This window comes from Hyperoodon ampullatus (genome assembly GCF_949752795.1).
Source record: "Hyperoodon ampullatus genome assembly, chromosome: 10".
NCBI lineage: Eukaryota > Metazoa > Chordata > Mammalia > Artiodactyla > Ziphiidae > Hyperoodon > Hyperoodon ampullatus.
Genome location: NC_136923.1, coordinates 93,860,154 through 93,873,661, shown reverse-complemented (window position 1 = coordinate 93,873,661; position 13,508 = coordinate 93,860,154). Strand labels below are relative to the sequence as shown.

General features: G+C 47.6%; 1 protein-coding gene across 3 annotated transcripts in view; it reads right to left on the bottom strand.

Annotated features, from left to right (window-relative positions):
• Positions 1-267: 267 nt before the first annotated feature.
• Positions 268-13,508, bottom strand: part of DTNBP1 (dystrobrevin binding protein 1) — a gene marked incomplete at its 5' end in the record, with an annotated part of 119,778 nt that continues 106,537 nt past the window's right edge. For all 3 annotated transcript variants that reach the window (XM_079713515.1, XM_079713516.1, XM_079713517.1), the window contains 3 exons: positions 268-651; positions 2,201-2,344; positions 9,139-9,294. In XM_079713515.1, the coding sequence (XP_079569641.1) occupies positions 440-651; positions 2,201-2,344; positions 9,139-9,294 (512 nt within the window). In that variant the 3' untranslated portion in view covers positions 268-439. The remainder of the gene's footprint in view (positions 652-2,200; positions 2,345-9,138; positions 9,295-13,508) is intronic.

Here is a 13,508-nt window from a genome sequence, read left to right as displayed (position 1 = left end):
TGTGGGCTTGGCTTCAGTTTCTCTCTCTTCCTCTGGGCCCGGGTGTGTGCTCTATTAAGGTAGGCCGTGCTTGTTGGACTTCATAATTTTTGTAACGATTAGATGAAAACCCAACCTTGGTTAAGAGCTGAGAGGAAGCAGTTTCCTGCCTGTAAAGGGCTTTGCCATTCAGTGCCAAGCCGGCGTGGACACCCAATTTCCTGGCCTAGCCTGCACTGTGAGGCCTGCAGAACATGTGTGTTTAGCAGCCCTTCTGTACAAACTGGCTGTGTTTGTGGTCCTCAAACTTTATTGTAGCTGTTGTTTCAGTCAGTTTCTCACACATTATTGGCAACTGTGTAAAAATCGAGAGCCTCTCTAAATACACCTGCCTTCACTGCGGGCCTCTGGGCACAGCTGTGTCATCCTCTGAAGGTGGCCGGAGCACGGACGCCCGGGTTTAGGAGTCACTGTCATCAGTGTGTAAGGTGGCAAGGGCGGTGTCCACCTCCACTCCCTCCTCGTCAGACTGGACCACGGGGGACTCACCCCCTTCGCTGGGGTCCCGGGCAGTCGGGTCGGTGCAGGGTGCAGGTGAGGAAGGCCGGGTGGCTCGGGAGGCATGTGGAACCTGAAGAGTAACTTCGTCCTGACCGGGGCTCGCTTCAGGCCCTGCAAAATAAAGCAGAAGCGAGCCTGTCCTAGAAGTGCTCCATCTGAGAACTGCCCCTGAAGAGGATCATTTGAACTTGCATAGAGTATAAAGCGGGTGGGAGTTCTCTGTTCCTGTGACTTGCAGGCTGCAGAACCAGGCCCCATGGCAGTGCAGGAACTGCCCCCAGAAAATGCTGAGCTGGGTGACGCCAGAGGCAGCCCAGGGCCCGAGCTGACCCTTCTGCCACCTGTGACACATGGAAAAATCCCGAACCCTTTCCAGTATCCAATAAAGCACTGTGCTCAAGGCCAAACTGCGAACACTGCAGTTCTTTGAGGAGCGCTCCTGGTAGCCTTGATAATCTAGATTTACCTCTTTATAGCCTTTGAAGTAATTCAAAGAAATGGCGTTAGGGGAAAAACCCTTGTGGATCCTCTTAAAGGAATCAAAACCATACGCAGGTGATGGAGTCTCTTCCTGACCCTGGGAAGGGGCCGGCCTTCTCGGCGGGACAAGGGCCTCCCTCCCCGGGACGGCACTGCTCACGCAGTTCCCGGGAAGGGGAGACGGACGGAGCTGCTTTGTGGAAACCTTAGAGACACACGTGGACAGGAAGCCCCGGGCCTCAATTGTGAGGACGGTAGCCCATGGAGTGGGGCCACCAGCCAAGGGGCAGGTGCTGCTGAAGGGCTGGCCTTTCCCTCTTTTGTACGTGGAAGAAACTTAAACACGTTCTCTGTAATGACGTCTACGAAGACCACCCACCCAGAAGGAATGGTCCGAAACTTGAAATAAGTTGAGTCCAGGTATAGGGCCGAAGCCTCAGTAAGTACGTGCCGAATGAACATGGAATTTCGGGAAGGCATTAAATGGAGGTAACGTGCCCACAAGGTTGCAACTAATTTTTTTTTTTTTTTTTTTTTTTTGCGGTACGCGGGCCTCTCACTGTTGTGGCCTCTCCCGTTGTGGAGCACAGGCTCCGGACGCGCAGGCTCAGCGGCCATGGCTCACGGGCCCAGCCGCTCCGCGGCATGTGGGATCTTCCCGGACCGGGGCACGAACCCGTGTCCCCTGCATCGGCAGGCGGACTCTCAACCACTGCGCCACCAGGGAAGCCCTGCAACTAATTTTTAAAATACAGTCCGAGTGCTGAACACAAACCTTGGCCTTGCCCACAGCAGAGATCAAATAAATACCTGCCGAATGGGGGAGGGGGAAGCCACACAGGAGAGCTCCCACCTCCCCCAGATTCTAGTGCTTAGCCACAGAAACCCCACTCTAATTAACTTCCGAGCCAGAGGAGAAAGAACACACAATTTAAGAAAGCTCCCTGTTCACTGAAGGTGTCTGGGTAAAGCACTGAGAGTCGTTGAGAAATTCACGACCACGACAGCCAGTGTGTCATTTGTCCACTTCTGTGAGGCCAGACTGCGTGTGGAATGGGTTAGTGGGACAAGAAGATCTGTGCACGCCGTGTGCAACCGAACCGCCCTGTATCGGCTCTCCATGTGCAGGGAACTCATGGAGCTAGGTGTGACTCAGTGTGTGCAGGCTTGTCACCCCTACCTGAGACGGGGGATGGCACAGTGTTCCCCTCGCCACCGGAGTTCAGGAAGACGTCCAGGGCCTCCTGGTCAGAAATGTCCACCAGGTCCATTTGCTCCAGCAGGTCCACATTGACTTCCATGGATGACATGCTGCCCATGGGCTCTGGGGAGACCAGCACAGGAAGAGGTCAGACCTTCTGTCATTTAATAACACTTCAAAAGGTGAGCTTCCACTGTGTTAGGCTAAAAGCACATTGTGTTTTCTAGGTGTAAAATATCTCCCGCTACTCCAGACTTTTAAAATAGACTTTGGAGCAGTGTATTATTGACAAGTCCCAATTTGGTACTTTAAATCCATCCTAGCTTAACCTTGGTTACCGTTACCTCTTACAACTGCCACAGCAGTTTTCCTTTTCACCCCCAGCCCTCTTGCTTGCAAGTGCTGAAGGTAACCCTTTCTGCATCAGACAATTCTGGGCTTTGGAGGTGGGCGCCGACACAGAGAGGCTCACATTCCTGCCAGACACCTCTGGCTGTGGTTGCCCCCAGCTTTACTACAATTCCATTTGGAGTCTTCTCTGCCCTTGTCACATTTCTCTAGTCTTCATCTTAACAGCAAAGTTTGAGCATCTGCAAGCTGGCGAGTTGCAACCAAGAGCTCCCTGCAGTGAAAGCACAGACTAGGAAAAAAAAAAAATCAGCCCACCAGCAGAAAGATGCTGCAGGGCTAGAAGTCTGAGCCTGGGCACGGTGAGGGGTGCGTCCGGGGTCTGGCGTTCATATTTAAACTGCCTCTGTGGTCCAGAAAACTGCAAGCTGGGTAACTTAAATCATCCCAGGCATGATGCTGCCTGTCACAAGCAAATAGAAATTTTTGGATGTGGACACATCCTTAACCCAGGGTCTCACAGGAATATAAACTCAACACAAAATCCAATCCAATCTGGAATTTACAGTACACATGTCGCTATGCATGAGGGTCGGCAGAAACAAACACTATTAGCATCTTTTCCCGAGAATCCAAAGTGGCGTTAAATATTTTACAATGAACAAGGTGTCAAAAATCAGATCAGCCATTTGAAAAAAAGCCAAATAACTTCCAAATAGGAAAAATCACTGAAATTTAAAACTTCGGGCACAAGTTAAAGAGGTGAGAGCCAAATAGAAAATTAGTGAACGAAACAAGTGGGAAGTATGGAAGAGCTTGAGATAAATGGAAAATGCAGAAGTTTACGTATCGACAGTTCCCAAATGAGCATGGAGACTGCAGGGACCAGCAGTATTCACAGAGGCTGATTATCTTCCAGATTTGCTGAAAGATCAGACACCCAGGATTTAGGAACAAAATATATTCCAAGCAAGACAGATGAAAGAAATCCTCACCTAATCCACTGCAGCGAAATGATGAACATCAAAGAGAAAGAGCAGATTAGGGAAGATAAGGAAATAATTAGACCTACAGCTCAACAACGGGAATCAGAAGACGGAGTAATAAATTCAAAGAGGGGAGGTAAATATCCTCTCTTTAGATCAAGTGTGCGATACAACTCCCGCCTACGCCTGCTCTCAGCAAAGTCCGACCGCAGGAGGAGGGAAGAGGGCACGGGTCCCGGGAGGGAGGCCGAAGAGCACGGAAAAGACATGTAAGTCTGTGAGTATATATAAAACTCAGTAAAATAATCATAATAGTATGAAATTCGGGGAATTTACTCCAGCTGAATTGAAGGACTGGACGATAATGACAGGAGAGGCGGCTTGACGAGAGCCAGATCCCTGTTGTGTCTGGCAGGAAGGTGGGAATCTGATTGTCTCTGGGCACAAGAAATCATGAAGGCTCAGCACTAAAGCAGGTAAAGCTTGTTACAGTTGAGACATCCCACTCAAGGTGGCAACATCCAAGGCAGAGGAGCCGGGTGACATGTGCCATCAGTGTCGCCCTTGGCCACGCAGGAATCACGGCCACTTCACGGGGATACCGGGGTGGTGTTGCCCTGGGGCTCCTGCAAGGCTGACCCGTCAGGGGGACCTGAGTGCACAGGGGCCAAGCTCGTGCCTCTGGGGGTTGCTCTCCTGTGGGGGAGAAGGTGGGGAAAACTCAGGTTTTCTTTGTGACTGTGGAGTCCTTTGGTGGCGTTTCAGCCTGGCTTTGACTTCAGTTTTGAAAGGAGCAGTCTCCCTTTTTTTCTGTCTGTGCCATTCTCTTAAAGAGGGGAGAAAAATTATTGGACTGAAGGCATAGGCAACGCTTGCAGGAAAACAGAAAGCACCAAGTAAGATGGTAACGAAGCCAGTTTTATAATGTTATGTGTCAAATTTGGTTCATTTACATTTGCTGTGATCACTGACTGCCTGGCTTCTTTACTATCATCTTATTTGGTGCTTTCTATTTTCCTGAAAATATTTCCTATAAGTATAAAACCTAGTTATTCTGTTTGTAATTAACTTGAAGAAAGCTGACATGGCTATATAAATATCAAAAAACATAGACGTGAAGGGGAAACAAAAAAGCATTATTGGGGTAAAATACAGCACTTAGTGGTTTTTTTTTTTTTTTTGGAGGTTTATCCACACTACAGCATGTATCAGTAGTTTGTTCCTTTTTTTTTTTAGTTAATTTTATTTATTTTTGGCTGCATTGGGTCTTCGTTGCCATGCGCAGGCTTTCTCTAGTTGCAGCTAGTGGGAGCTACTCTTTGTTGCCATGCGCAGGCTTCTCACTGCAGTGGCTTCTCTTGTTGCAGAGCACAGGTTGTAGGCACACGGGCTTCAGTAGTTGTGGCCCGTGGGCTCTAGAGCGCAGGCTCAGTAGCTGTCACGCGCGGGCTTAGTTGCTCCGCGGCATGTGGGATCTTCCCGGACCAGGGCTCGAACCCCTGTCCCCTGCACTGGCAGGCAGATTCTTAACCACTGCACCACCAGGGAAGCCCCTGGTTAGTGATTTTTTTAATGGTTCAATTCACCAGGAAGGTAATTCAGAATTTCTATGTGACTATATATTTTGTGGTTATTTTTTATAAAGCAAAATATGGAAGAATCACAAGGAAAATGGTAACAAGTCCATAATCATGGGGGAAATGAGGATCTAATGTACCTCTTTGATGACTAAGCAAAATCCAAAATTGAGTATTAACAGGAAACATCTGAACAAGCCAATTTAGAAGCCTTTTGAAATGGACACTTACAGACCCCCAACCTCAATCACAACAAAGAGAACTCTCTAGACATTGCCATGGGTCCCCGAGGGGACAAAGTTGCCCCTGGTTGAGAACCACTACTTGATGAAGAATTAAAATTAAGATAGTATGGTTTGGCTCAAGGCCAGACAAACAGAAGACTGGAACAGAAAAGCCTAGAAAAGACTCAGTTGTACTGAAACTGACAGAAGACCACCTGAGCAGTGGAGAGAACACTGGTACTGAGACAGACAGTTCCTGCTGTGAAGAAATAAAGTCAGATCCTTACCTCACAATGCACACAAAAACCAACTGGTGGTGGACTTAACGGGCCAAATATATAAAATGGAAAACATAGAAACTTTTAGAATAAAACACAGCAGAGTATCCTTATAACTTGGAGGGAAGGACTGCCTAGACAAAACACAAGTACAAACCATAAGCAAGAAAATAAAGTGGGCAAAGCTTAAAAATAAACACATTTAGCAAAGGCCACACTAGAATAGAGAAGCCACAGATTGAGAGAAGGTATCTGCACCAGACATCATCAGAGAAGGCTGATACCATGAGTGTAAGACTCTAAAGGAAGATAACCAACCAGCAGAAAAATGGACAATCAAGGAACTGCAGATTAAAGCCAAAATAAAGTATCATTTCATACATATAAATTTGTGAAAAATTTTAACTATCTGACACTACCAAGTGTTGACAAAGCTGTGCACATACAGCTTCCGGGAGATTGTAAACTGGTGTGGGTATTTGTGACAGAATCCAGTACATTTAGATATGCTTGTCCTATGACTCTCCTAGTTATGTACCCTAAAGAAGCGGTTCTCAAGATGTGGACCCCAGACCAGCAGCCTCGGCATCACCTGGGAACTTGTGGGAAATGCACATTCTTGGGCCCTACCCCAGACCTACTGGGTTTATCACTAGCCCAAACATCCTCCTGCCCTCCCCAGGCACTGGGACACCCAGGGGCTGAGTCAGAGTGTCTGAGGGCACAGAGGGCACCCCTGGCTACACAAGATTTGACTGAACTACCAGCCCAGCAGAGATGCCAGGAACTCAAGGTCTAACAGTGGGAACACACAGGTACAGACAGGACATCTTCAAGGTGATGGATGTGGTCACAACTAACTACACACTGTCAGGACACCCAGGTGCTTAGCAACAAAGTGAAAGCAACAGATGTTTTTCTGAGAAAATGGGAGACTTGTCGGTTGGAAGCGAAAACCTGCGTCAGGATCTTAACAAAACACCTCATCACGTCCTAATGGCACTTGGAGCTGCCGGGCATGCGTGGGCCCCTGGTCCCCACTGCTCCTCAGCACGGTGGGCACTGCCCTCGCTCCCCTTCAAGTGCATGAGGCTCCCCACTGTGGTTCCCAGCCTCACGACAATCCCAGTGGGCACAGATGTCCCTTCACCCTTAGATCATTTTCTGGATAAAACTTTCCATGCCTTTGTCTTAACTAAAAAAGGATGCTTTGGAAAGTGAGAAAAATTCAGACTGCTATTTCTGATTTAGTGGAATGAGTGTAAAATACCTTGTTCACTGTAGAGATTCTTATTTTGATGGATTCTTCTAAATGAAAGAATGTTCATCCTTGGAGATGAATATGCTGTAAGAAAGGGATGTGTGACTCCCAGGCTGGGAAGCCTAAGGGATGGCCCTGGACAGCCTTGTGTGGAGAGGCCTGTTTGTTATTTGTGAACATCTTTTCTGCTCCAGCTGAAGCAGGAGGCTGAAAAGCCCAAGGCCTCCAATTTTCTTCCTCAGTGCTTTCAAAACCACACATATTGGCAATGTACGTGTGGCTCTCTTTTTTACCTTTGAAAAAAAAAGAGCCCAACACTTTTTTCAGACTTGAAGGACATTTTCCTTAATACTTAATTGCTATCTGTTCAACACGTCTTGACTGAGCCCTTCCTCCTCTTTGCCCAGCACTGGGCTGTGCTGGCCACAAGGACCGGCAGTAACAGCCCATCCCTGTCTCAGCGGGCTCACGGCCAACAAAGAGGGACTTCGGAAGCTGCAGCCTCTGCTGTGTCCTCATCCTCTGAGGATGGGCTCTCCTAAGAGGCACTTTCGTGTTCTCTTTGCCTCTGCTGAGCACTGAGCAGGTGCTCAGGAGATGTCTGCTGAACTAAACTGAACAAGCAGTAGAGTCTCTACTGCTCTTGTCTTCACTGTCCCACCTCCCCATGCCCTCTCGGCATAACACCTCACTGTGCTCAGATCTGTGGGTCAGATTTGCCAGGGTGTGTGTGTTATGGACTAAATGTTTGGGTGCCCCCCGACCTGCCCAAATTCCTATGGTGAAGCCCTAACCCCCAGTGTGATGGTTTCTGGAGGTGGGCCTTTGGGAGGTGATTATTCTAGAGGTCATGAGGGTGGGGCCCTGAGGATGGGGTTAGTGCCCTCCTAGGAAGAGGCACCAGAGATGGAGCTCTCCCTGTCAAGCAAGGACAAGCTGCAGACCTCTCACTGGGAACCAAATCAGCCAGCAGCTTGACCACAGACTTCCAGCCTCCAGCCCTGTTGTGTATAAGCTACCAGTCTGTTGTTTTGTTATAGCAGCCCAAGCAGACTAGGGTGGTGTCCTTCTCAGCTGCTGCCCACAACATGACACAGATCCCTGGAGTGAACAGGGATGGCTCTCTCCATAACCAGCACCAAACACTAAAGAAACTGAATAGCGAACGTACTCTGAGGGAACATGCAGTCTGACTTTCCCAGATGAAGACAGACTCTCCATCAGTGGGACACACAGAGGGCGAGCTGACTAGAGATGAAGCAGTTGAACTTCAAATCTGTACCATCCACCTCAGTTTAAGAAGCACTGTCAACGTAACGCATCCTTCGGTCATTGTAAGTCACGCCTATTAGTCTGTTTTCTCTACATTCTTTTCCTTCCTCATTCTTTGATTTCTTTAACCTCTCCTTGGGGAGCATATCGAGAAGGAAGGAACAGAGGGAGGGTGACAGATAACTTGGGGGTGGCTTCCGTGAGGGGCAGGGTATGGAGAGCAAAGGCCGGGGCCAGGCAAAAGAGGAAGGATGAGCACAGAGGTCTGGGAGGAGCAGGGGCTTCCAGGAGGACGGAGGGCAGGTAAGCGGGGAAGCCCAGGATGCTTGTACACACTGCCCACTGCTCCTGCGCTGGCCAGAGAGAAAACGTCAGCTGCCCGCCCAGACCACTCCTCCACAGGCACCAGGTCCTGGGAAGGAGGGGCTGGTGAAGGGGCCTGGAATCCAACTCCTGTGCCCCTCGGCGTGTTCTTGGGAACCAACAGATGCATCTAGATGTACATCACAGCACGACTTACAGAGGCAAAGAATCTTAAGTGTCCAACTAGGAAACTGTGAGGATATGTCCTGACCATGAAGATGCCGCTTTTAAAACATACCCTTTCAAAGGATTTTTAATAATGTAGGGGAAAGATCCCCATACACTATGAAGGAAAGTTAGATACAAAGCCAGATATGTGTACAGTCTATATAAATAGGCACGCACAGAGAGAATCACCCTAAAATAGTAATAGGGATTAGGGATTCTGTGCTACAAAATTATGGCTAATGTTTGTTTTGTCTTTTTAATGTTTTAAAAAAAATGTATTCCATGTTTTCTAGATATCTTCAACAAAAGCCTAGAACTACAAGAAGAGGCAACAGCAAGACAGAGACGGCAGGACGCATCCCCTTTGAGCCTCTGTCCCGGCCCCACTCTGGAGGCAGCACCCCAGCCACACACAGCGCGGGCCCCGCTCCCTGACTTGCCTCGCCTCTCTGCTGTCTGCAGGTAGCCTGTGGAGAGGTACTGCTCCATGTCCTGCTGGAAGGCTTCCTCAAAAAACTTCTGCCGCTCCCTCAGCTTCATTTGCTGGGTTTGCTCCATGTCCAGGACCTTCTGGGTGTGCTCCGCGTCGAGTTCAGCTAAGGACACAGAATAATTGGGGTCAGGCAGGGTTTGGAAAAGGACTGAGACCGGAATGGGTATAAATACCGACTCACAGGCTCACATCTGGCCCCCTGACTGCAGCACAACAGGTGGAGAGCCAGGGCTCCTGGAGGACCGTGACCACTGTCCACCTTACCCTCACCCAGCCCGGCCTCAGGAGGCACTCAGTAAACGCTGGTTGCAGAGCCAGCACGTGGCCACTGGAGTCTGTGAGAAGAGAACCTGGTCGTGGCTTTGCTGTCCGTGAACCAGCCACTTGGCTGAGTCAGTTAACCTTGCTGAGCCATATACTGTATGAACATTTGGGATAGACATATTACCCCAGTACCGACGTGAAACATAAGAACTTTACATTCCAGCGAGGGCTGCATCAGTCACGCCAGGAAGAACTATAATACGATGAGCCCGAGCCTCGCCGCCAACAAGAAGCCTGAATTTACCTTCTCACATGACCCGCTGGCGGCTCACCCTTTCCCAGGCTGCATGGGGAACCCAGATGATGCAACCACTATTCATCCTGTACACAGGCCAGGGGTTGGTTCTGAATCTGTTTCTAACTCTCCAGTCCTCTGTTCTTCACAGGGTGTGGTAGGCAGGATTCGAAGACAGCCCCCAGGAACTCTGCCCCCAGATGCATAGCCCACAGGACCCCAGGACTCGTGATTACGGTATTCTCTGTGGCACAGCTGACTTTATGAGAGAGAGGTCGTCTGGATGGGCCTGGGCTTTTCCAGGAGAAGAGATGTGAGCACAGAAGGGGTCTGACATGAGGATCATGCCCCCTCGCTGGCTTTGAAGATGGAGAGGCCTAAGAAGGACTGAAGGTGTGTCCAGGAGCTGAAAGCCACCCCAGGCTGACTGCCCGGCCTGAAAACGGAGACCTCAGTCCTACCACCACAAGGAGCCAGGACTCTACCAACAACCTGAACGAGCTTGGAAAACAGATTCCTTGCAGCCTGGTCAACCTCTGATTCCAGCCTGTGAGACCCTGAGCAGAGAAACCCATCACAGGTTAGAACAGCCATCATCAGAAAGCCAAGAGATAACAAGTGTTGGTGAGGATGTGGAGGAAAGGGAGCCCTCGTGCGCTGTTGGTGGGACTGTACACTGGTGCAGCCACCATGGAGAACAGCATGAAGGTTCCTCAAAACATTAAAAAGAGAACTAACATATGATCCACTAATGCCACTTCTGGATATATATCTAAAGGAAATGAAAACAGGATATCAAAAAGAGATCTGCACTCCCATGCTCACTGCAGCATCGTTCACGATAGCCAACATATGGAAACAGTTGAAGTGTCTGTTAATATCTGAATGGATAAAGAAGATGTGGTACATATACACAAAGGAATATTATTCAGCCATGAGAAAGAAGGAAATCCTGCTGTGAGAGACAACACAGGTGTGCCTTGAGGACATTATACTGAGTGAGATAAGTCAGACACAGACATATACTGTGTGATCTCACTGATACGTGGAACCTAAAAAAGTTGAACTCATGAAACGGCAGAGAGGTGGTTGCCAGGGGGAGAGCGGGTGGAGGAGCTGGGGAGATGCTGGCCCAAGGGTGCAAACGTGCAGGTAGAAGAGGAGTCTGTTCTGGCGATTGAACGCACAACGCTGCGCTCACAGTCAACAACATCGTATTATATTCTTCAAAGTTTCTGTGAGACTAGATCTTAAATGTTCCCACCACAAAAGAGAAATGGTAATTATGTGACATGATTGAGGTGTGAGTGACTCCACAGTGGTCAACATGTTGTACACCTTAAACTTACACAATGCTACACGTCATCTATTTAAAATTAAATAAAAAATCTTAATAAGAAAGTCTTCATGGTGTTACCAAGTGATTTTTAACACCCCCCCAAAAAAAACCCCAGAATTTACAATGAACAATAGTCTTGGAGGTCCCACACGATTGACCTTAGTCACTCCCTCCACAAATACTCAACACCTCGTGTCACAGCTCCCGGGCACAACACGATCCTGTATGTGTAGATCTTAAAAACTTGATAATGGAGTATATTTTTAATCCCAAATCAGTTATAGCCTTCAATATTTAGAATATTCTGGATATTCTTCCTGTATCCTAATCTTCATATATGCAAGGAATGGTAATATTAAGCAAAGCAACACAGACAGGAAAGTAAATCATCCCGACGACATGTAGTCACGTGTACATGGTGGTGATTGCTGTCTTCTCACACTATGATAATCACTATGTGCATTCTCTGAATTTTCGTGTCCCCCTGACTTGCAGCCCCCCATCTCAAACCTCTGTTTACAGGGAGATGGTTTGGGAAGAGCACAGGTTTTGGAAGCAGTCCGGGCTTCGTCCTGTCCCCTTTATGCCTTTAGCTGCTTCTGGCACATCATCCCACCTCCCTTTAGCCTACCTCTGATTTCTGAAAGGCAGCTCTGTGTGAGCTCATCTGTATGCCCACAAGGTCCCAATTCAAGGTGCATCTCTTATTTTTTTGGGGGGGGGGTATCAGAGTATCCTCTGAATCCCAGGGAACCTACAAGTCAGCTTAGCCCAGAAGTTCTGGGGAATTAAGGCAGCTCTCAACCAATGGGTGACAGAAGCCAGTGTATCAATGACCAGTCTCCCATCCTTTGGATGGACAATTCTAGGAGCCATTCTGAACAACTGTCAGAGGCCCTGGTGGAACCGCAGCAGCGACTTCAACAATGCATCCCTTTATCGACGTTGCCTTCTTGCCCCCTCACCCCTGCTTCCCGGGATCACCTCTCACACAAACTACCTGCAGGAAAATCCTCATCTCGGGCTCTGCTTCCCGAGAAACCCAAGCAAGGACATCTATTACCAGCTACAACTAACTGAACCTCTCTGGGTCTCAACTTCCTCCTCTGTACAAGACTGGTGAACTTATTTCATACGGGTGTTGGCAGGATTAAATGAGGTTACCACGTGAATCACCAGGCACACAGTATTGCCAATAGCTGACAGCTAATATTAATACCAGCATTATTATTAGGAAAAGATACGAAATATTACCATGAAGCAGGATGAGCACGACACTGAGAATCACCCCAACTCTTTCAGCCCCACTCAGACACTTCAGACTGAGTCACCCATCAATGCCCTTAACAAACGTGCAAGGAATTGAGCGTGTACTTTTACGAGGGAGAAAGGGAACTCAATAGGATGTCTTTTCATTTATTTCACCTCAGCCATCAACCTATCTGCTCAAATGCTTCATGACTGCCAGGTGCATTAGAATAAGTGAGCCCTAGAATAGATTAAGTATGCTTCAAACACTTCAAACGAAGTTCAATTACTCTTTTTAAAAAAAAAATCCAAAACAGGAAGCTCAGAAACAAAGATCAATGCAGAAATTATCAAAGGGGTTTTCATTAAAGAATATCTTGTTTTAACTGAACTAAGATTTTCTATAGATACAGAGATACATAGTTATGCAACTTGAAAACTTTCATTCTTCTCAAGACTTCTGCTTCAGGAGTTCAATTCTCTCATGTTTCTGAATTATAAGTTCTATAGTTTTTGTCTTAGGTTTTTTACATTGGAATGAAATGTAATCATGTTCCAGCCCTCACAAAAGGGGGGACACGGTTGGGTTAGGGAACTTAAAATCACTTAAAGGAAAATAATCACTGTTTTAAGTTTTAAGACATGTTACACACTAGTTATTTGAAACATTTCCAAGCGCCTTTTGTCATTTCCCACTTTATTTCAGAGCCCCTCTTACATCTCAGGGCTGACCTCTAAGCTAGAATCACAGAACTAAGTACATTGACTCTATACCAGCTGTACACTCGGGACAATGATGAAAAAAGCACGTGGCAGTTATTAAAAATAACTGTTCTGCTCAGCAGCTAAGAAGATTCACCCTCAGCTACGTGCCTGAGCAAGGATGTTCTGATTGTGCTGTTTGTTCTGGAATCATCGGTTCAGCTTTTGCCAAGAAACAACTACATTTGGGAGTGGAGAAATGATGGAAGGACACTGAGGGAATATTTCAAATCTAGAAGTTTAAGAGCATCTGACTTTGGGAGAAAGACTGTGGAAAAACAGAAATTATAGAACATTTTCTATAAGGAAAAATGACCCACTATTCCCATCAAAGATGTCATTTATTATACCGGGGAAAGCCAGACAAATACAAAGATTTTAAAGAACTTCAACAAATAGCCTTAAGATT